At 46.6% G+C, this 24,022-nt stretch overlaps 2 protein-coding genes across 2 annotated transcripts in view; both read right to left on the reverse strand. All coding sequences in view use genetic code 11, as the record gives it.

Annotated features, from left to right (window-relative positions):
- Nucleotides 1-3,175: 3,175 nt before the first annotated feature.
- EGR_03184 (hypothetical protein) lies at nucleotides 3,176-13,698 on the reverse strand (the record flags this gene model as incomplete). Its single annotated transcript, XM_024492433.1, has 8 exons — nucleotides 3,176-3,220; nucleotides 3,547-3,809; nucleotides 4,513-4,726; nucleotides 6,263-6,409; nucleotides 12,387-12,654; nucleotides 13,264-13,366; nucleotides 13,452-13,501; nucleotides 13,595-13,698. 8 exons carry the CDS (start codon nucleotides 13,696-13,698, stop codon nucleotides 3,176-3,178), a joined length of 1,194 nt encoding a protein of 397 aa, XP_024353107.1.
- Nucleotides 13,699-19,168: 5,470 nt separating this feature from the next.
- The window catches only part of EGR_03185 (Collagen alpha-1(XXVII) chain), a gene marked incomplete at both ends in the record, with an annotated part of 6,285 nt that continues 1,431 nt past the window's right edge, over nucleotides 19,169-24,022 (reverse strand). Inside the window, 8 exons of the mRNA XM_024492434.1 lie at nucleotides 19,169-19,489; nucleotides 19,935-20,054; nucleotides 20,219-20,574; nucleotides 20,636-21,530; nucleotides 21,610-22,305; nucleotides 22,374-22,787; nucleotides 23,100-23,485; nucleotides 23,568-23,793. Of these exons, the coding sequence (XP_024353108.1) occupies nucleotides 19,169-19,489; nucleotides 19,935-20,054; nucleotides 20,219-20,574; nucleotides 20,636-21,530; nucleotides 21,610-22,305; nucleotides 22,374-22,787; nucleotides 23,100-23,485; nucleotides 23,568-23,793 (3,414 nt within the window). The remainder of the gene's footprint in view (nucleotides 19,490-19,934; nucleotides 20,055-20,218; nucleotides 20,575-20,635; nucleotides 21,531-21,609; nucleotides 22,306-22,373; nucleotides 22,788-23,099; nucleotides 23,486-23,567; nucleotides 23,794-24,022) is intronic.

Here is a 24,022-nt window from a genome sequence, read left to right on the forward strand (position 1 = left end):
CTAGGATGCTGCTACATTTCAAAGGACCCAGAAAAGAAAAAATCTGGTAAAAGTCCCCTATCGATCTTTTGGGACCTACGTTTCCTAGGCAAGACATCACCCCCCAATCAACCTATGGTAACTGGCATCATCAGTTCGAGTGTCACAAAAGGAATGGTTGAGTCTGGGGGCATGAAATAGCCTTTAAATGTTCTCGATTTGAGGATAATCGCATTTTCTTGGCTCTGAAGTAGTGCCATTCTAGAAAAACAAACATCTCGACTCTGATGGCCGGTTCCCCTTGGAGATCCTTGGCAGCGGACGTGGTGAATCCATTTTTTAGTCAGACATTTTTCCCTTTAATAGGCAGTCAAAAAGCCTACTTGGAATTGTATTTGGAAGCCAAAGAATCAATATGAGTAAAGACCATTCTTTTCATCAACAAAACCGGCGGTGGATTCAACGGTCTTCCACGTAACAGATGATAAAAAACCACCGAAGATCGGTAATTGGGGGTGCAATGCTAACTGCTTGCGTATATATGGAAGACTGTTTCCATGTTGCGCTGTAGATCGTTTATACTTTGCACCTTGCCAAGCTCCAATGTGACGAAATGGAATTTTTGAAGTTAAAATTCAACGAGCTACGTGCATGAATGGGTGATTGGAAACGCCGATGCAGCAAATTAATTATTCAAGCGCCGAGAACGAGAAAACGAACAAGCCGACGATTGCGGGTCCTCGTGGTGCGGCAAGCCGGGGTCGTCACTTCCGCAAGATGAAGACTAATTCAACAAAATTTAAAATAAGTTGATGAGCCAATGGTGTCGTCTTTTGTGCCAAGTCATACTCCTCGCTTTCCCCCTCTTGAGGTTCTGGGACCAGTTAAAAAGCAGAATCTCTCTATGCTAACTTGATGACTTACCCGTTAAGATTTATTCCATGCCGACTCTCTGGAAAGTTCACATTAATTAATTCTGGGAGAAAGTGGAATCTTATTTAAACTTTTAGTTCGTTCCAGCTAAAAGTAATCCAAGTCTGTTTTGTTCTGTGAGTGTGGGATAAAATCCCTCTCTTACGGGAGCGAAATCGCCTTTGATTGAGAATAAAATGAAGCAGAGCAACACTGTGAATCTTGGGGACAAAGGCTCGAGGCAAGAAGATAAATTTGCACCGATTTACGAGAGGGGGTATGACGATGCCGCTGTAAATTTCCGGCAGTGTCCTACACCGTAGACAGAGGCTTGCTTGTTACACCGTCACCGTTCTCGTGCGTTTTTTGCCATCCCCAGTAGCTGAAGTGAGGCGCCTCTAACGTGTAGCAAATTGCCTGCAAGCAAGAGTAATGAAGCGGACCAAAGCCGCCTCTTCCCTCGTGCGGCTGTGACTAAAGTTTTGGGCAGTTTTTACACACCCGTGGCCAAAGTGACACTCCAGCAAGCAGCGTAAACTGAATCAACTTATCACTTAGCCTGGTGGCTACAGGGGCTCCCTCCACTGGCAAGAGACCATTTAAGGAACATTCAAAAAGTCCCTCTTCTCTTACACCTTTGATGGTAGCTGATTTTGGCTTCTTAATTCCTTAAACCTACGTCTATTGGTTAAATTTATTCGCGCTTAGGTCAAAATTGGTTACCAAATGTCACTCTGTATCCTGCTAGTGGTAAGGAAAGATGATATCCCCAAAACCAGAGCTAATCAGCAAAAGAGGCATCTGTGCATTCCTTATGCAAATGTTCTTCCTTCACCTATGTTGAAAAGGAGTTTGTAAATGGCTACCAGCCAGGATCCTATTTATCCATTGACCACCAAAGAGTAGATGAGTGGGAAAATATGGTAGGCCCCTCCTCGTTTCTCATGGGATTATAGTTTCGTACCTGATGGAAGTGTCCTGCAATTATCGCTCCTAGTCCAAGAAGAAAAGTTTCTCAATGGAACATCCCAGCGTTTAAGATATGCCTTAGGAAGCAAAATCTAAGTCTTCCCTCCACTTGCTGCCTCGAAATTCCTCCTTGTAAAAAAGTTGAAAAATAAGATTCGCTTGTTGATGTTTGCAACCTTTTGCTGAAATAGACCCCAGTTTGTTGGGGGCCATGCTGTTTTATCCATCGCAAGTAGGTTGGTCAAAATCCCTCGGTTGTGTACTCATTGATGGCCAATTGGAACTCAGCGTCCATAAGGCGCGCCAGGCCCTCCTTTTCCTACAAGGCTACTTTGGCTGTGCGAGGGTGCCGTCTGAGAATGGCTTCATCCCCTATCAATTGAAGCCTCCTAAGAAATTTTGGGTCTGAAAGGTGTCTCCCAGACTGCGACTTTCTGCCTTAAGGCCATGTACTCATTTGATTCCTGTACCCAGAAGCATTCCTTTTGTTCATCACTTTCTGTTACCAGTGCGAGATCTTTCACACCGCACTGTTGTAGGCGTCAAAAATGCAGATTGAGAAACTTTTCTTACGATGTCTTCTCCTTTCCCTCAAATCGGGGTACCATGAGGGCACCGTTTTTCCCCAAGTTCTTCACCAAGAGGTTATTATCTTCCGATTGACAGTCTGATTGATTGAAAATAGTTTTGTTGCAAAACCCAAGGAGAGAGATAAATAAATAAAGGCCCGCCTTCAAATGCGTAACGGTTTCGATCCATTCAGCACTTTCTCAAGTGGCCCAGAGAGGCCTGGATACGATGTGACGAAGATAACTCCCGACCGAATTGAAGTAAGCACGTTGCCGGAGTGGATTATCTCACGAAAATCCCGTGGCATTTATCATTATCATTCAATATGGGACACGGAAACAACCACTTGTTCATTTGCCTCCTTCCCCTCCGCTGCCTATTTTGCACCCTTCAAGCGTGTTGACGACGCCATTAAACAAAAACAACGCAACTGTCACACACGTAGAGGGAGAGGGAGGCAGCAAATCGACTTGGTGAATGACTGACTGACATCTCGCATCCTAGCATCTAGTGCACGTATAGTAACGACACTTCAGCCTTTGGGCACCCCTCCGGGGCCTTATACGTATAACTTCCATACACTACCAACCTCTCAGAGCTCATCGTCATTCGCTCTTTCCTAGTGAAGATTTGTTTTTCATTTCATTTGCTACGGTTTGTTTCAAATGATGTTTTTACTGACCGAAAAGCTTAGCAATTTAATTAAAAGTTCCACAGGAAGTCTAAATGAGCAGTCGCAGGCAGTTCAGTTTAGCAAGAGAAAGATACTGGAAGGTTTTGGTTGCGATGGCTAGAATGAGAACACAACAAAGGCGGCTCCAAAGGTCTGGCATTCCTCTCCAATTTAAGACACTGAGATTAAAATCATGACAGAAAGCAGACAAGCAAACCGTTCCTCCACGTCTCACCGGACAGGGAACATATTCATATGTGGTCCTAATAAATCTTTGACATCAGACATTGCCCTATGTATGGAGAGCATTAATGCTTTACGTGTAAATAACGGCTTCATCAACAAATCCAGACTCCTGTATTACAATTTTCACTCTAATGAGTTTGAGCGTAATTATTAGACGCCTTTGCTACCCTCGTCTGTCTATGATCGCCCCCACTCACCTTATCCGGTACGAGGTAAGCAGGTTGCACGGTGGCCTCAAGATCACCCTCAAGGATGCCATCGAGGTCACCCTCCTGTGGCTGGAGTAGCTGTGGCAACGGCGGCAGCGGCAGCGTTGGTGGTACGGTGGTGACAAAAGCCTCCATGTCGATGACGCGGGCCTCACCCTGGGTGCGAAAGCGCACTGGTGGCGACCACCGGCCCTGTCCGCCGCGAGTACTGGCCAACATTCGAAGGGTATAACCCGTACCTGGCATCAGTTCTGCCGATGGAAAGCGGAGAATGTCAGAGTCTAGCCTAGTCAATCAAGCATTAAGGATTTCCTGTCGAGTCACGAGTGCCCTGATACCTATATCAGCTTTTTGGTTCTAAAGACTCATCAGTTCCGGACCTTTTCAATATCTCATGTAACTATTCCGGTACTTGGGCGGCGCGCCTCAGGAGAAATAATCCATTTTTTCCTCCAGCGCAACAATACAATGATATGTATTGCTAGGCAATGCCTTGAGACAGTCTAGTTTTTACATTCACTTGTTCAGTGGACACGATGGAACCCGTAGGCTTATTCAGTACATTCATTTGCCAACGGTTTTTCAAGTGGCCTTATTTGGTGGGAACTGCAAGCATTAAGTATCGCAGTGGGATTCCGCACTTCTGTTATACCTGCTTCTGCTTCAGGCTCCTCATTAACTGCCATAGTTACAACTCAAGCTGGTTAAATAACTTTTGAGGGTTTTAATTAAAACAAAACTGATATATTTCTAATGGGCCTGTTAGGGATACAGGAAAAGCCCCAAATTCTTATGCCGTACCTTCACAGAAAAATTCAAAAGCCAGGTCTAATTATTTATTTATGACTCCTAAATGTGCTTTGTAAGGAGGTCGAACTAGCCTTCGGGAAGGTTCAACAAGAGCAACTAGATAACCGTGAATTCATTTCCTCATTCATCCATCTTCTCATCCACCCGAGCCCATTTGTGTGGCCTCGCAGGCAAACTTGACTTCGATTGTGGGGCAGGGTGAAGCAATTATCCGCAGATATTCAAGCGAACCCTGTTGACATCCCCGCCCCGTGAGAAGGAACGATGGGATCAGCGCATATAGCCCGTCGTTTCCATACTTAATTTGGCATTGGAGTTTGGGTTTTGTCCCACATGCCACCTCTAGCGGCACGCAGTTCTAGTAGCAGAAGGGGTTGAGAGTCCGCTCACTCATTCAAGTCGCAGTACCTCCGTCTCATTTTACCCGCCCTGTGTGTGGAAGATCAAGTAGGTCCTACTACTGGCCCAATTTCTAATGCCATTCCTTAGTCCCAGTTCGCTAAACTCGAAGGAATTTCCAGGACTATAACATCAACACCTGTTGTCACATTTTCCTTTCATCACGACCCAGTGGGGGTTATTTAAAGAATTATAACATTGGTTGTTTTTTACCAAAGTTTGCTAACCCCCACCCAGTTTGGCTTACTGGTGTGTAGACAGGCAAGGGTTCACCGGGAAAGATAGTCATCTTCAAAACTGGACGTTGTATGGAAAGTCAGCAAACTAGTCCCCCCGCTAGGCAGTGATTTCTCACGCAAGTGATGCTCAGCTAGCAGGCAATTTAGTCATCAAAGCTGCCACTTGTGATAGGTGAATATCCCTCAAGAAAACAACAGCACAAAAAATGTCGCGTAGTTCCCGGTTTAGGTAGACGGGGACAACCAAGGGGGGGGTCCATCATGGGATTAAGAAAGTACCTCCCAAATTACGTGGGGTACATATATCAGAGTATCATAGGTATTCAGGGTAAGGATTAAACGCGTTTTCTAACAGTACCTCTCAGGAGGGAACACCGAGAGGATCACGACAGTAGAGATAGGGAAATAATTGTACCCAAATTGCGTTTTTTGGAAAAAAGTGTCGAGGAATAAGAATCGTGGGTGGTCTGAATCATCATCCTATTCTCCTGCAGGTGCTTCTCAAAAGAGCATCCAGAGGATAGGGAGGGAATTCAGTGATCACCAAGTTTCTCCTGTCGTAACTGTCACAACCGCACACACGAATGAAGCACCCGTTTGGGGAGGATTTCAACAGAAGTCACCCAAGAGAGGACTAATATATTGCTTTCGTTTCTTGGCGCCTTCTCGACTGGAGTCTTGACATTTTGGAAGTGAAAGCCATCAGATTAAAGGGAAAAACAACGTATCTTAAAATTTGACAAGAATGGAAGAAATCTAAAGATGACTGTAAAAATGGACTCTGACACAATGTGATACAAACATTCTGACTTTCGGAAATTTACACCTGATGGCGGTCTTGACATATACGATTCTCCCAACGCACCCTCAGAGTTGTAGCTAAACGTGGGTAGAAAAATGTTCATTTAGAAGTACGGGCTCTTATCTCTCCTCCATTTTTATGTTTGTCTGACAAATTTTATTCAGCTTTGATATTCGGGTTGAATGGAGAGAGAACGCTATGCTCGTTAAGTTTTCACAAGAAATTAAACAGTGAACGGTCATGGAAAACTCTAATGCCCTGTAATGTACAGACCCCCAGTTTAGGGTTAGTTGAATCACTTCAAAATCTCGGGGTCCACACAGACCCTCAGGATGGGCAACAAACGGGGCTGTGAAAACTAAACACAGAGATATCCCCATGTGTAATTCAAGCAGACATAGATTTGGAAAGAAAACAGAACTTTTCACGCACCCGTCAGCCTCTGGTCCCTCACCTCTGGTGCAATGGTTATCAGCTGGGACGTTTCGTATGTGGAATTCACCTCCATTATGAAACCCATCAACTTGCCGTTGCATTCAATGTCGTCAGACACGCTCCACGAGATCTGCGCGAATTGACCGCTCAGCACTCGCACGCGGATCTAGACAGCAGAAAATAGACAAGTGGGCGTTTATCACTTTACGATAGCTAGAAAAGAGCTAACAGTTTAATGATAATTAGTAAAGATAATCGCCTAGGAGGAGAGCATTAAAATTAACTGCGATCGGATTTGCAAATGTGATATCCGTGAAGGACAAAAAGATTCATATTCCAGGGAAAGAATGTACACACACACATACACACGAGCACAGTGCTTTTCGCTGCAAGAAAAAAAAAACGCCGATAAATTCTCCTCTCTCGCTGTCACAGACGTGCCTACAGCGAGTGCAGGAGATTTAATGCCCCTTCTCCTCCCCCTTTCAAATAGTCCCATGTTAAAATTACTAATGTAAAGCACCCGAGAGGTGAGAGAGGAGGTGAGGAAGGAAGCGGAGGATAGGAAAGAATTGTAACTGGTACCCTGTCATGCATGATAAATACAGTGGCTTCCACTTCTGCAGCATTGCATAAGAATGCGTCACTTTCTCATTCACTTCCCATGAAGCCATTTTAAATTCACGTGCTCATTGTTCCTGTGGTAATGATGATGGCGGTGTTCTTGTGGAACCAGTTACTGCATGCGACAAGGACGAACCGGATTCCTGACAGCTAGTTGCTTAAATTGGCAAATTGAACTTGGCCAGATGCGCACGAACACTTGTACATGTACAAAGAACTTATCCGCCTTATGCAAATGATCTTGTCGTCGGACTTGCATACCACCTGATAAAAGCCCACACGCTAATTGCCCAAAATCTGCGCCCCCTGTTAGGACATAGGGTATACAAAGAGGGAGGGGAAAGGTGGCACTGAGTCAGGCCTTGTTAAAGGGGATAGGCAACAGAATGTATCATAATCATCATCTCGAGTTTCCCGCCGGTTGCAACAGCAGTAAACGTGAGTAGAACCATTACGTGAATGGCCAAATTGAGATTACCTTACCCTCCAGTGAGTGAGGTATCATGTATCTCCGTCCCGTGTGACAGCAGGCGTGCATAAGGGATGAAATCCGGAACAAGCTGAGATTCATACATCCATATGGCATAGAAAGTAAGGTTTTGCTTTCTTTGTTCACAAAATGGATTTTGAGACGGACAGTGTTGGGTGTTGAGAAGTACTTGCAAGAGAAGTGCACTAAAGTCCCTTTCGTTCCAAAACCTCATTAAATCAATTGGGGGATTAAAGGTGGACGGTACATGAGAGGACCAAAAAGTGCCGTTTGGTAGAAACAAGAGAGATTACAGTTTTCTCAAGATAAACCAACGTTAGTGGTTTCCGCAGCAATCAAAAGGTCACCATGAAATGGTCAAACAACCACCTGTTAGTGATAGTGCCTTCGCATGGAACACGGAGAAATTTTTCTGCCGGGCAAAAAAGGGTGTATTTCGCCTCTATTGCACCTCATAGGTCTGATGCCCCCGAGAATCAGGTAGGAATCAAAGTTCCCGTTCCTTCTCCCTTGTCCTGCTTATCATCCCATTGGCACCTCGCGTGCCTGAAAGACTGAATTTTTCGCAGGTGGACAGTTGAATAAACGAGTTGGTTCCGGTAGCCGCTGTGCGCAACAAATACAGCGCATTTCATAAATCAAAACCAAGTGTGACATTTCGTGACTGGCGCCAGTGTCAGGAGGCCTCGGGGGGACGAGTGTGTGGAGTCCTGTGACAGAACTGAGGAAACCTCAGACACTATTCCCCTAAACCCCCACGTCCTCCAACCGTCCCACCACTAGCTCCATCGCCTCCCACCTGAGCGATGACAGAATGAGTCAGCAGGACGTTTACACATGACCAAAACAATTCCCGGTCCATGTGGCGTCCGTCAGTTGCACCCACAGTGGAGAAGAGGTCACAAGGTCTGACTACTTGTCCGCGGTAGACCACACCTCCGTCCAAAACTTTTGCGTGCCACTTGCTCCCCTATAGTTGCCATTTCGTGCTATGGTGGAAGTAAATGTTACTTTCATCATCTTCCGTGCTTCTTTAGCGCTTTGGTTCGATTGTTGACCGTGGCAGACCTGTCCACAAAGAAACACAAAGCCATCACAAATTCTCCCCTCCGGAATTAACAAGACTTGATCAACACCATCTTTTCTCGACAAAAAACCTAAACTTCGAAAATTTTCTCACGAATTTTCACCGCTCTCATCGGAATCTACACCCAAGGGGGAAATGCGATTGAAAGGAGCAAAAGACGGTCACAAAATCACCCGGCTTGTCACATCTCCCTATTTTTCACTCCTCCTCCGCCTCCTTTTTTAGCCATTCTACTCTCCCATGAAAAGCCGTCTTAGGAGACAAGTAGAACGAGCACTCCAAACACTCATGCACGATGGCGGAGAGCATGAGCACAGCGGTTGAGAATGAGCTCAGAGCTGCGCCGACCTCCGCAGTATGCAAAAAAATGTTTACCCGGCCAAAAATGGGGTGAAAATCTGTTGTACCCTTTTTGCATCAGATACAATGCAGTCCACGAAGTCGTTACTCGAAATTTACAGGTTTTATTGACTTCAAGCAGCTGAACACCCAACCACCGGGTGGGCCAGATCTAGTTCCCTAAAGGGGTATTAAAATTTGCGAGAAGTACACCCACGAGGTCAAATCAGTCGAAGTTCAGTGCTAAGGCTGTGGCATATGTACAAAATCGGTGTTGAACAAAGCCTCTAATAAATTACAACTCCGGTAGACCAAATTCCCAGACTTTTTTGCGTAAATACAGTCGCAGAGCTTACCCCTCTCCAAGATTTAGATGGGGTCACCGTTAGCACTCAAAAGCCATCAATCACCTGTCCTATATCTTCACATTTGTGTGCGCAACTGGTCGGTTTGTCAAATCATGGAGGTGTGTTCGCCTGCAAGCAGGAGGCTGGCGCATCTAGAACACGCACGAAGCCGCCATAAATCACATCACCGGCGTCTGAGACATTGCAACAAAACCCCTCAAACAGGCTTCGATTTCCACTCTTCAGCGCTGGAGACATCAAGGCGCGAAAGTGGGGTTGCCATAGTAACTGACAGGCAGCGATCCACATTCACATTAGTGTAAATGTGAGCCGTCAGGCTCGCTGGTGTAAATCAAAAGAACCTTTGCAAATAGTGGAAAGGATATCTACTTACTGGTCAATTTTAGGTCAGGAGGTCATGCAGTAGCAGTGAAAGGGCACGCTCCGGCTACACCACTTATGCTTCTTCTAGTTTTGCCGAATATGATGAGGCAGGTATAATCATGCGCCTTCTCTATCTCCACCACCTGATACACCACACAAACTAATAAAATGTAGTTCTCATTAGACCAAGAGCATTTCACATCATTTTATTACCTTACATTGGACTAATCCGATTGCGACAATTTAATGCAACGTCATAAACTGAAGGAGGAGACGTTTCACCTCCTTGTGGTGCCGGTTTCATGGATGGAGGCTAAAATTCGGCTGCCGTGCATGGCGACGAAAATGCCAAAACAGCTGGTCAGGACACTAGACAGGAAGGAATGACGGTCAATGTTCAGGCGCATTACATAACTCCCTCTCTTTTATATTTCATCTTCTGTCGCCTCGGTCTAACGCTATTTCGGACAGTTTTCTTGTACCAAGTCAGTAATTGATAACAGGCAGGAGGCATTTGCACGATGAAAAGGCAACAGGAATAATAACATTTTAACTCCACACTCTCCCAATGCTTTAAAATGCACAATGATACGGATAAAGAAAGAAATACCAGTTAGCGCAGTCTTCAACAAATCGATCGTTTATAAAGTTAACTGTCTTTTCTTTCATTTTTTTGGCATGAATAAACCTTGGCTTTATGCAAGTAGCCAGAAGATGGAGGGAAGCCAGTAAAATAGACTTTGGATTCACCCCCCATCCCTTTTGTAGGGTGAGGACAGGCCTCCACCTCTCTCGGTTTTTCCTCATTGGATGCGCAATGGCATTTATAATACGGTTTTGTCGTCTCTGTAAGAACACCTAACTGTAGTCTGAGATTTCCTCACAACCCCTCCGATTACTGAATCACTTGTACGCCTTAAACAACTGCGGGGAGGACTTAGTCACTGCATTTGCTGCTCTGAGGCAGGCCTATCAATCAGCTCTTTTCCTGTGGACTTAGATTAAAGGCATCATGCAAGACACTAGTTGTTATACCTCTCTGCGCAGCATCCTAAAGCAAGGAGTTGAAGTAAATTTTACTCGGATTTCTTCCCTGGGGAAAAAGCAAAATGCAATCCCCTTGCAGCGGCTGGTTGGAGAAACGTGTCTGGGTCCATGAAGGTAAGCTAAGTTGCGTTCCGTGAGCAAGACGCCATCAATCATTAGTAGTGGCCAGACATTAGCAGAATTGATAAGAAAACGTCACCAAATATTGGCACGCCCTTTATCTGAGTTGTACAAATCCGATCAAATCAACACAAGTTAGTTTGATGTAAACAGATACCACAATTGCGGGAATGGTTCCAAAGTCCCAAAGGTACAGGTTGTATTTCTCAAAAGAATTCATGCATTCAACGATGGCAGCTCATTGTGAAATGCAGAAATTGTGACACAATGCAGCAGGGAAGTTAAGCCCGGAATCGGAAATGCTCCAGATGATGATGAAAGAATAAAAAAGACCGCTCTAAGTCAAGGCTTGGCCCTTGCTATGCATATTTCGACTCCTTTGGAAGTAGTCGAACCCTAGTTACAATCCAGCTCATAATTTTCAGACGTATCTTACGGTGACTTTAGATGGGGCTTATCGAAGCTAAGTGCTGCTAGCGCCTGGGAGGTGCAAATATTAGGCAGACGAGGTCATCTTCGCTCTACAGTATTCAAGGGGGTTAATGGGCCTGGTGCGAACCCTAGGCATCCAAACTAGGAATCAATGACAGAAAGTTGTTATTAACAAGGGAACCAGGAGAAATGCAGCAGAAAGGAAGAAGGCCGCTGTAAAACTTGCCAATCTTAACCGCCTCTGTAGTCCTAACTGTCCCCATTTGATGGAATGTGGGTTGGTTGCCATCATGAATGTGCTTCCCAATAACTTGGGGTACAGAAGAGTTAGGTGTAGCACAATGGGGGGGGAGGGAAATGCCTTCTTGACCGAGCAGCGGTCAATGGTCGGTGGCAGGCAAGACCACCTTCATCCAGTGTACTCCTCCCACCTACGCCGGATGCCATTTTCACGCCAAAGATTTTTTGGGGTTTTATTCCAATATACTTTAACAAGACATTAAGACATTTTATGTACGTGGAAGTGAAAAGTTGTTCACTAGCTGTGCACAACCCTGAGCCTATTATCCAGCCGCTTCTCACAGTCATACCTCGGGTTAGATTGGGCTCATAGCTCCTGCATCATCTTCTGGGGCAACTTAAAAGCTATGCTGTTATCCAGATACGTAATTTGCAATTTTCGTGGAATTTATTTCTCGTTTGGACTGTAACGCATTCTCCAGCTAAGAGAGTTTGACTGACATTGTGATGGTTCTAGCCACCTCCCACATGGTTATGTCCTCCATTCGATGGGAAAAGCTAGTGGCAGTCAAGAACGCACCCGTCTGTGCAGCAATTTGCGTTTAAAGCCGAGTTAAACGCGCATCACTAAGGTAAAGCAACACCGTGGAGAATGAGAACTAGATGGAATTACGCAGCATACACAAACAGCTTTTTCACCTTTTTAATCATTCGAACTTTCGGTTGTAACTATCCTTCGTGAAGTTAAAAAGCAGCCTCCATAATGCATGGGTATTTTGCTACCTCAGGATGGTGTTCCATCCCACAGGGTTTCGAAAAGAGACAGGAAGTTAGTTTGCTACCTTTCCAGACATAAACAGATAGATTCAAAGTCTCCAACATGGACATAAAATGCGATAGCAGAAAAGGTGATTGACAAATCTGCCCTGAAGCCTAAAGGCCTATACCACAAAAGCGATGGAGCATTCAGCTGTCAATCCAATACGTATGTGTTGAAGAGCAAAGTGGAGGCATGCTTTAGGCAAGGGCTCACCTGAGTGGGGTAGCCCGAAGGGGGTGCAGCGGGCACGAGGGGGGAGGAGGGGAGAAGGACAGGAGCTGAGCGGGAGCCGTTGTGGAGGTGAGCGCACACCTCCACGCTGTAGAAGGTGTCGGGAAGCATGTCTGTGAGGCGGAGCGAGGGGTGCTGTGAAGGCTCCACCAAGCGCGTAATAACACTTGGCTCTGGTGTCACCGCCTCGTACCACGGACAGGCGCGTCGTCTCACGTCCTCCGCGTGAGTGAGGTTTCGCAGAACCACTCTAAAGGTGGGGAGAAGAATACTGAGCAGGTAATCTCGGGTTGATACCCTGACCTCAACTGAATCCTAAATAGCGCTCATCGTATGCACCCATCGATAGGTCAAATGACAAATATGTACTTCTTTATTAGAGGCCATCTAGTGCCATATAAAGTAGTAAAGAATGATAGACTGCTGGAAATCCATTCATTCAAGGTGTTCAGCTCGGATAATTTACAACAGTGCAGGAAGTGCTTGTGCTTAATTAAAACGGTACTGAATCAGCCGAACTGAAGCGTTCGGGATTCCGTATTTGTAGGCGATAGCTCCAAATTTAGCGTATAGCAGCAGTGCTGTTCCACATCATACCGGCACTTTATGTATGGGTGGAGGAACTTATCTTTCCATGTTTTACCAGAACCACAACAGTCCACGAAGTAGGCCTTAATGCACTCGTTTCAGTCCCTTCTATGCCCGGTCAACGCACACGGCTGCCGCTTTCCTTTGTAAGGTGGTCAAGGATAGTTAGCAGGCTCTACTGTTATAAGAGGCTCGTGGTTAATCTAATCCAACAAGGTAGATTGTAATTTTGTCGCCCTGATGGCAAGAAGAACATACGCCACGAACTTACTCATAGTGACTGATAAGAAGAGCTGATATGGGCGGATCCCAAGAAATGTTTAAGGCACCGAAGCTGGTTGGATACACAACCGGGTTTGTGGGTGTTAGTGGGCCTATGCACCAGGCGAAAGAAAAGGGGTATTATTAATTCATCTTTGGAGTGAGATAACTAGCTTCCCGAGGGGAAAATTGCCTTACTTGATCGCTTGTCCGTGTACCGCTTAGCCTTGATAGCAGGGCTCTTGGTGCTGAGGAAGAGAAGGCAACACAAGGGTGTGAACGAGGGTGAGGAAGTGAAGAGGATAGGAAAATCACAGGGCGGTAGTCGTATGTCCGTTTACCTCTTGTCCTTTTTTGGCTTAGCGAATGTGTCACACTTGAGGATAAGAAGTTTTGTGATCGTGAAAGGAATGGACTTAATGGGACGAAAAAGGGGAGGATACATTAGCTGCTAAATAGCTATGATCACTCGGATTGAATGAAAGGAAGGAAGTTACAAACATGCCTTACGTTCAGTTAACACAGCACTCTAGTAAACCGGACAAACGATAAAATATGAAAGGCTCTCTTTTTAACTTCTTAAATGGATGTTTTGTAGTGTGAAAAGTCTACAGTGGGACGGAGCGATGTCAAATAAGCCTACTTTTCCGACATCAAGATGCGGCTTCAATCGAAGATGGGTCGAATTCAGTCCCGCGATGCTCTTAATACCTCCGTTATCAGGGTCTCGGTGGCAAATTGACCACTAATAATCCGGAGGTCCTACGGTTTCAACGCGCATCAATCTTTACCGCTTTTTGACTAATTCTTTTGCCGCCCGAACAGAAAAATAGAGATGTCTAGTGTCTCCTTTACTTGAACGCAATAGACATGTTTATGACCCCAAATTTTTTAGTCGTCATAAAATGGTAATGAGCGCGTCACATATTTGTGACGCTGGAATTGGGGCGTCACACACTGGTAGATAAAGTATTAAATATCAAGTTTCACTTAACCATTTGATGACCAATTACAATGACTAAAAGTCCAGGTTCCGATCCAAAATTTAACGCAAATCACAACTGACACAATGAGTGTTCGGACATCTGAGCCTTCCAGCTGTTTGGGAATGGTCTACAGTTTGTCAATGCTATCAATTCACTCATGGAGAGTTCTTTCACGTATTCATTAAAGGTGATCATTTTGAGAAAAATGCAAACCAAACAACACTTGCTTGTACACGCCCCCACTAATGAGACAAGAAACTGCAAATTTACCTGTTTACGCCTGAGAGCTGTGCTAACTGGACGGATTGAGAGCCATCGCTTGTAGCTGAAATGCCTCCTAAAATAGACAAAGTTTTCATGATCCACCACCTGTACAGACTTCGTGAAGAGCATTCACCACTAAGAGGTTCGAAGGTTGTTGGATGAAAACAAAATCTTGGGGATTTTAGCTTGTTCTAAGAGAACCATTAATTCACTTAATCACTTTTGCCCCTAGTTTCAAACCTGAGGGTGGGAGGATGCTTGTGACCTCACTTTATGACGTTTTCACATACTTGACATTCGAAGGTATAGCAGTATTATAACTTTAGTGCCCCTACAACTGGTAGATAATGGACATACATGCTCCAGGGTGGTAAAGTTTAGGTCAGATAGAGGTCATCCCAGCAAGTGGGCGAAAAATTGATCCAGGACACCTATTTCTGGGTAAGCAGCACATAGGAATGCGTGTTGGACCCTTTTTAAGCGAATTGGTTCCAATGAGCTGCTGAATGATTTGCATGAAGGGTGACTAAAGTGGTAAACCGATTGCCTCGTCCCTCATCACTTCCAATGAGGCGACAGATTCACGCATTTCTTCACCCTTCTTTTGAGTTCACCGATGAAGTGCGCAGTAGGTGATAAATTTAGCCGAAATAGTACGACTAAGATAGCAAGTAGAAGCAGCCTTTCGAGGCATACCAAAAGGGTACAATGCAGCGCAGTTGTGTGTTTGATCAAATGATGTGGACAGACTAGGGTAGCTTTTGTATGCCTGTGTGACCTGAAGGGGTTACTGCGTTGATTAAAGCACACCGCTGCACCTTAATTTGGTTTCGCGCTCGTGAATTCGCACATCGAATTTCACGCAAAATGTGAACTTTTGCTCTTCTGTTAGGTCTGTGAGTAGTGTCACCTTTCTACTCTTCCAAGTACCGACATTAGTTAGTGTAATCCCTTCTAAAAGGACCGTTAATCACCTCCATGAAGAGGCTTGAGAGCAGCACTGACAATCCTTCCATCCAAGAGTGAATAGTTCTTACGGAACATTAGTGACTGCTAATTTAGCACCAGTATTTTGATGGTTAAACCTTTCCAAGAACTGAGTGAAAATAGGCCTCAGTTTCAGAAAATACGCTAAATCTAGCCTTTCAGAAGGTGACATTCAAAATTACTCAGGTGCCGTGTCCACTAGGCTTAGAGTATGCAACACAGCCTGGAACAATCTGGCTTAGTCTTATCTAAACAACAGCTGTTCCCATGAAAACAAATATGGACGAATCCAATCTGGTCGGTTGTAAAATTATTCAAGGTGTTCCAGACACGCAAAATAATTTCATGAATCTCTGATTTGAATCAAATGCTGAGTTCTACAATAGAAGAGCATACGTGGAATATAAAAGTGAAGAACTTACTTATGAGTCTACTTGGAAGGAAATCAAGAAGTATTGTGAGGAAAAGAACCGTGAACAAGTGGTAAGACTTGCGTTCATGGCGTTTTCGCATTTTTTTAGTAAATCTGCGTCATTCGTTCCTGCACGTGTGCCCTAAAAGGAGAGAGAAGTAATGAACAAGCGCCAATGCGGCAGAATCAACTGCACAGACAAACGGCAAAAGTAACGGATTGTTTTTCGTCTCTCCTTCCTTTTTTGCTTTCAAATAGGTGTCATTTTGCAAGGGGCATGGACGAATTATCCAAGCGTGGTGATAAAAGCCTGCGCAGGAAGAAAACGCAACTGTCCGACAGTCGCGCACTACTAACCCCTGATCCTCAAGTAATCCCCGTCACATGTGGGACGCGCGCAAAATGCCGATTCTCCTTTATGCAAAGACTAGTCAGTTTCAAAGATGTAAATGCGAGTTGCAAGGGCATGACTATTTTGTCACATTAAACACTAATGAGAAATCTTCCAAGCTCCATTTGCGTAAATCTTAGTGAATTACGATCCTGGTGTTCTAGGTGGAATACATTTTAAAAGGGATGGCAGATTTGAGTGGTTTAAGTATTTTAAAACTCAACTGAATTTAATGCATGTGCATTCCTAGTGACAACATGTCAAAGTTCAATTTGTCAATCAGCTAAAACTTCTTGTCACCTGGTGAATTCAAATTAAAGCTAACTTAACGTATGAAAGAGACTCCGAGCTGCAAAACCTAAGCCGGGGAAATGGTGAAATTTGCGTGGGTCCATAAGGCTAGACACCCCCACCTCACTTTTACCCTCCCCCCAATTGCGGATCGCTGAATGCAGGTGATTATTTGATGCTCTTTGCTGAGGGCACCTTAATCATCTCCCGTGGTGAGCAGTCGAACTACAACCAATGGGTAATAGAGACGACCACAACAAGCCCCAAAAACGAAACAGACAAAACAGGATAAACAAAATTTGCAAACAAAACGAAAATTTAAACAAAGTAACGGAGACAATTTTCCGAAAAAAAAAACACCCCAACAGGGTACCATTAAAATTGAGGTTTAAAATGCAGCTAAAACAGGTTGTATCATAACCAGAAGCACATTTCACGTCCTTCACAAAATAACTTAAGTAAAGGAAAATATTGATAGCTCTACAAATTCGAGGATTACGGGTATGCAGAAGGAGACAAGGAATCTTTAAGCGGACATTGTGCAAACGAAGGTGTGACGCCAGAAATTAAACAAAGCTTAGTAACTGATACAAATTTGCTGGCATTCCAAAATAATTAAATTAGGATTGTGTTTTAGTTGAAAATGATGCATTTGATGGCAAATGTCTCTGCGAAAAGCATGGGGTGCAACAAAATGGTAAGAACCAATTACTAATGCCAAAAATCAAAATCTTGCAATATTATGCTTAGGCCACAAAGTGCTGTGCTGTTAAAGATTTAGGCTTAGCAACGCAAAAGAAAAACGGCGCTCAACGACACAAAACTTTACAGTAAAATAGAAACTAGGAGACGTGTTCTGCATAGCCCAAAGAACCTGGATCGTAAACACATGACAATGTGTTATAAAACAAAAGTGCCATGTGTTTTTATTAAATAAGCCGTGCGCAACTTAAAAAATAACAAACCCAACACACAATAGACCTGGCAAAATCGGGAACGCCTTCGTCTTTCAAAGGTGAGATTCGATCGTTCAGGGCCAAATCTGGGGTAACTATTGCGTTTTGCGCATTAAAACAATCTCAGCTGAGGTATTTTGCAAGCTTTAATATGGCAAAATATAGACCTCAACAACGGTCTCAGGTTAAAATTTTAGGCAAAAAACTATTTGTTAGTACCAAATTTTTAATGAGACTGGTTATTTTATTCTGATTTTTAAGAAAAAGTCACACAAGAATCTACTAAAACTTCTTTACATTCCGAACACTTTAAGATTTATTTATTGACAGGTTAATGTATGTACAATTTGCAGTTTTGTATAGAAATGGTTATCATTAATATACAAGAAAACATAGGAATTTTATGATATTGATACAGGAGGTTTTGAACAGGCAGCAGCTGCCCTGTGGTGGACAGCTAAAATTCGTTGCACTAGGCTACTTCCTAGACCCTCTATTTTGATAAAGCCGTAAAATCTGAGAAGATATTTGTGCAGTAAGTACAATCACTTCTTTACGCCCATAGTTCTTCCATCTTAGTGCCATTTCCCGAAGCCCGTGAATGTAGCTTATCGGCCTTTCCGGATGAAACTCGCAAAGCTCCAATAATGACCCGATAGAATAAAGCATCTTAATCCTACTAGAAATCACGTCTTTAAATGCCGCCGATCAAGCACACGTCAATGACAATCGCAGTTCAGAAATTGAGAAGAGGTTATGATGCAAATGAAATACTCAGTTGGCAATTGCCGCATAATCCCAGCTTTGAATTTTGCGCTACGAGGAATCCTGATGGAATTAAGTGTGCGCATTGATGGTATTATATCTAATATTAAACGCCTTCCTCCTAACAGCAAATCTTCACCTCGTTTAAAAGGCTCTTAATCCCACTATTTTTTGCGCCTTTTCACACTATGAACTGACACGATTTGTAAGTAATCTGATCTAAAGGTCCACACAGTCGGTCCTTGAGCAAAGTTACATCCAAAGATGTAACAAAGCACCCTAGTGGAGAAGGTTTACTATTACCGTGTACGTGGACGGGAGGGCACTAAAAGCATGGGCGAATTCTGCCACAGCATGGTGATTCTAGAATCCACGAGGACTGAAGAGCCAGTGCAATTGAATGCCCACCAGTGTGGTAGTATTTTGCGATGATGTTCAGCTAAAATTAACGTAAAATTGTAAACGACAACGTATTGAATGCAACCTTATTGATTAATGAACTAGCGGTGGTACTGCATGGAAGCTTCCAGCAGGTTAGGTTTTTTGTTATCCTTAAAGGAACCAACTACAGGTCCGTTATCCGAAAACTTATTTTACGTTGATTCGATACCCCAATAAATGTGCAAATCTGAGTTCCACGCTTGATTTGACATAGACCCAAATGCTTGCGTCTATCTTAGATCAACTCGAAGTTGATACAAAACAGAGCTGTTGAAGTTCCGTCAAGACCGACTATGATAGAAGTCAGGGGTGCAGATGATTGTTGGTCACCCGCTAATCAAATTTCTCTCAAATTGCCGCCCATGTGTGCTGTCAGTCACAACTTTAGTTCAGACGTCTCGAGAGTTGACCACGGTTAACTCTCACGTGCGTTCGTAATACAGCCCGGTTCTCGACCTCTGGCAAGCTCTGAAGTTGAAGTTGACCTCGTGGTCTCCTAACCAATTTTTGACATCCTTGTAGTCGTGAAGCGGAATATTGCCAATTCCCTCTTTATCTCTTCGCCCCTCAATCAGCCGTGTCACCTTTAAATCCATGTTACCCGTGTAATGGCATACCTCCATAGGATCAACAAAGACCCCGCAAATTATAAAATAGCTGCCGTTGCTGTGGAACCTTAATCGAGTCAAGTTGAGATCTTGAGAGTCAACTAACTGAGGACACCTCATTGCCCACTTAGACACCTGCATGAGTTAATCTTCCTATAAGCTGTGCAAGCAAATAGGAGGACCGCCTCCGATGGTCAAGCGATCAATGGTACCACCGCCCCCCGAGTGCTAAAGAGCCCACCTAACACATCATCAGGCTCATATTACACACACCTCGTGAGAACAGAACATGTGTACAATCAAAAACATGGGCTCAAGACGACACAAAGCAGAGTGAAGGTGCGATTGAGGGAAGTAGGACCTTGTTGGGCGGGCGTCAGACGCTGAATGGGGGGGATGCAGGTGGGGGTAAAAAGAGGAGTATGTGAATGGATGGATGGGCGAGTGAGGGTATGGAGATAGCACCGTGTGCTTTTCGTTAAAACTTATTATTTATTTTAATAAGTATTGTAGTCGATTTGCGTTGAGATATCACCGTGCATTATCGGCGTTGTGCTGTGGCCGTCTACTGGAAGCACACCTGACCCACTCGAACATTCATCTTGGCCTCTGCCACGGCGAAGGCCACGTCACGCACTGGCAGACGAAGTGGTGGCCCGTACACATCCAACACTACTTCTTTAGGAAGGCCAGAGTTGTTCTACATTAGAGGAAAGGAGCGAAACCCCATTACACATTACGTATTTAATTTTCGGGGAGTTGGTTAGTACAGTGAAGAACGAGTGGAGTTACCTGTATTCTCAAATATCTCGTCCTATAGTAACAAAAATTCCTGCCGAATAGCCTGTATGCAAGGGGACTGACCTGACAAGTGTTAGAGGTGACACTGAATTTGGCATGGACTTCGTTGGAGGTTAGTTCAATTTCGTTGTCTGAGTAGAGTTTGAGGCCCTTGGCGCAGGAGACAGTCAGAGTTTGGTGTGCGCCCAAAGAGCGCGCTTTCAGCATGACCAGTTGGGTACCTTCAACTTTATAGAGGAGGTTGCCGTAGTCCGCCACTTCACCCAGCCACGTAAAATCATCAGTCGAACTCTGCTTTTCCGCACCCGCTGAGTAGACAGCCTGATTGGAATCGATGCAAGTCTCTTTTGTCTTGAAGTTGCAGTAGACATGAATTGCGTCTTCCGGACCACCCCCGTTTGGATCCACCCAATAGAGGCCTTCAAAGACGCATCAAGCAATGTTATCGCTCGGCGTGATGATAAGGGAGTGTGGACTTACCATCCTGCAAATTAGGATGAGACTTGGCAAGATCCCTGCACGTGAGCGCAGGGACGTCACGAGTACCCAGTGGAACTGAGATGGATTCAACACCGAAGACCTGAGCGATGGCAGCAGCGTCCGAATACATGATGTTGCCCTTGGTGGGTGACGTCATCATAGGCATCTTGACGGCAGGTGGACCAGGAGGACCCGGAGGGCCGGGTGGGCCAACAGGTCCAGGTGGACCTCGAGGACCATCACGACCAGTTGGACCTTGAGGGCCTGGAAGTCCGGGGTCTCCACGGGGTCCCTTGGGGCCAGTCTTTCCTCGCGGGCCGATGAGACCAGCCTCACCAGCTGGACCAGGATTTCCATCAGGACCTGCCTCACCAGTGTCACCACGGGGTCCGTCGTCTCCCTGTTCGCCAGGCAAGCCTGGAGGTCCCATCCAGCCAGGGTGGCCCTGAGGGCCTGGAAGACCTTCAGGTCCGGGACTTCCGTCCTTTCCATCGGCACCGGGTTCACCAGGGGGACCAACTTCTCCCTGGGCTCCGGGAGCTCCGGGCTTGCCAGCACGGCCACGAGCACCAGGTGCACCCTGACGGCCCGGCAGACCAACTGGACCCTCCAAGCCGATGGAACCGGTTACGCCCCGTACACCACGAGGACCACGGAAGCCGGGAAGACCAGCATCACCAACCTCTCCAACTGGACCCTCAGGTCCAATAGGACCGTCGGGACCGATGGATCCTTCAGGACCCTCCTCACCGACTGGACCTTTGCGACCCTGAGGACCAGGCGGACCTTGCGGACCTTGGTCACCAGTGGGACCCTGGGGACCCTGCGGTCCAGGAAGACCCTCTGGGCCAGGAGGTCCCTGAGCGCCCGGACTGCCATTGGCTCCACGCATGCCCTTCGCGTACAAATTGTGGGGCGTAAGGGAGATAAGGCACGAAAGCAGAGGGAGAGACGGGAAATTGGCACTGATTTACCTGTGAACCCATTGGACCGTCTCGACCAACACCTCCTTGGGGACCCTTGTCCCCCATGGGACCGGGTTCACCGGTGGCTCCCTGGTCACCCTGAGCACCTTCACGCCCGGGGGCTCCATCACGTCCAGCAGGACCAATTGGTCCGGGAGGACCCCTATCTCCAGGCTCTCCGACCCTACCAGTAGGACCGGGCTTTCCGCTTGATCCGGTCATACCACGCAGACCAGGAATGCCATCGAAACCAGGAGAACCAGGAAGACCTGGTTTCCCACGTGGTCCAGGCTGACCAGCAGGACCAGAAGCCCCACTAAGCCCCGCAGGACCAGGCAGTCCAGGCGTTCCGCTAGGACCATCCCGACCAGGATTGCCATTGGGACCCTTGGCACCCGGTACACCTCGACTTCCTGCTGCTCCAGGAGCTCCTGGTGGACCTGGTTGTCCCTGAACGCCTTGCATCCCTGCACGACCCTTAGGTCCTGTAGGTCCCACAGCACCAGTCTCACCTGGAGGTCCGGACACACCGATACTTCTCCCAATTATCCTGAGGAAGCCAGGCGGACCCTCCTTCCCTGATGGACCGCGGGGTCCAGGTTCACCGTGCTTGCCTGGAAGACCACGTGCGCCTTGACGTCCACGGTCACCTTTGTAGCCGCGGGCACCTTGAGCTCCATCTTCGCCAGGTACACCAGGAAGACCCTGTAGAAATAGGAGTCAATGATTATAACTGAGAGAGCTGAAGAAGAATAAAGTAGGCTTGTACTTACTGCAGCACCCATGACTCCCATAGGACCCATGGGACCAGCATCACCCTTGACTCCAGGTTCACCGGGAGTGCCAGCGGGACCCGGTGGACCAGCCTCACCACGGTCACCGGCAGGACCAGGACGACCCCGGGGTCCAGCTGGTCCATCTTCAGCGTCCCTGCCAGGCTCGCCTTCTTTACCGTCGTCTCCAGGCTCACCACTCGGGCCGCGTGGACCTCGAGGTCCGGCAGGTCCGTCGGGACCCATGGGGCCCTGTCCACCCTTGGGACCTTGACGACCAGGCCTTCCTCGGGGTCCAGAAGGACCAGTCTCACCTTGTATACCCGCCGGACCAGTGGGCCCTTTGTCACCTCGGTCTCCCTTGGGACCCACTGGACCGTTGGGACCGGGAGTTCCATGCTCGCCTTGTGGACCCTGCAAGGACAAGTCATATGATAGGGAACACACAACAAATGGGGTTAGTGGGGGCAAAAGAATAATCCTCGCTATTTCCCTTATTTCCTGATAATCGGATAAACCAATATATTCAAGAACGGTAAAAAGGTGCAAAAAATGGTACTCCTTTGGAGCCGTTATTTTCCTAACAAAAGCGATGTAAGGAGGAATAGGTGTAGAGCACGACGAGCTACTGGGATTACGTTTCTACAGATCACTAGGAACGTCTAATTGCTTTCGAAATTAATAGTATCGAAAAAAAAAGAGAATGGAAACGAGAAGAGGACTTACAGGAGGACCCCGTGCGCCTTGTTCACCAGAAGGACCAGAGACGCCGGGACGGCCAGGGACACCGTCTTCACCAGATTTACCAGGAAAACCACGTGGACCCTGGGGGCCCTGAGGTCCGGGCGCTCCCTCCTTTCCGTCTGGACCAGGATGGCCGATGGGGCCGGTTTTACCATCAGAACCGTCGGGCCCTGCAGGACCTGCTTCACCGCGCGGACCAGTACGTCCACGGGGACCCTGTCGTCCCGAAGCACCTGGCTGTCCAGGGCGACCGTCACTTCCAGGAGCTCCGGGAGCGCCTGGAGCACCTGGCGGACCCATTGCACCCTTCTGTCCGGCACGTCCGCGTGGACCACGTGGTCCAGTAGGACCCATTGGACCAGGTGGGCCTGGACGTATAATTAAAAGTTTGGGTGCTAGTAACTGCCAGTGACACCTATTCAAAAGGTGATCATTTAACAAGTTACATACCAGTGGGGCCTCGAGGTCCGATAGGTCCAGGATGGCCTTGATTACCAGTGGGTCCAGGAGAGCCAACAGGTCCGGGGCTGCCGACTGGACCCTTCGGACCGGCTTCTCCAGAAGCTCCAGCAGGACCAGAAACACCTCGTGGGCCCTGTGGACCCGGAGATCCTGCAAGACCTCGCAGTCCAGGCTCACCCTTTGGACCTTGGGCCCCATCACGACCAGGCAACCCCTAGATTGGAGGAAAAGAAAACGACCAAGGTCACACCCTTCTTTATGCCAGTGGTTTATCACATTGGAAAAGTCAACTCACTTGAATGCCAGGGGCTCCAGGCTGGCCGGGTTTGCCGGCAATCCCAGGAGGTCCAGGAGGACCATTGGGACCACGTGGACCAGGGCCACCAGCTTCACCAGGAGCACCAGCAGGCCCCATCTCTCCTGGCTGTCCACCAATCCCAGAG

This window comes from Echinococcus granulosus (assembly GCF_000524195.1).
Source record: "Echinococcus granulosus chromosome Unknown EG_S00016, whole genome shotgun sequence".
Classification (NCBI taxonomy): domain Eukaryota; kingdom Metazoa; phylum Platyhelminthes; class Cestoda; order Cyclophyllidea; family Taeniidae; genus Echinococcus; species Echinococcus granulosus.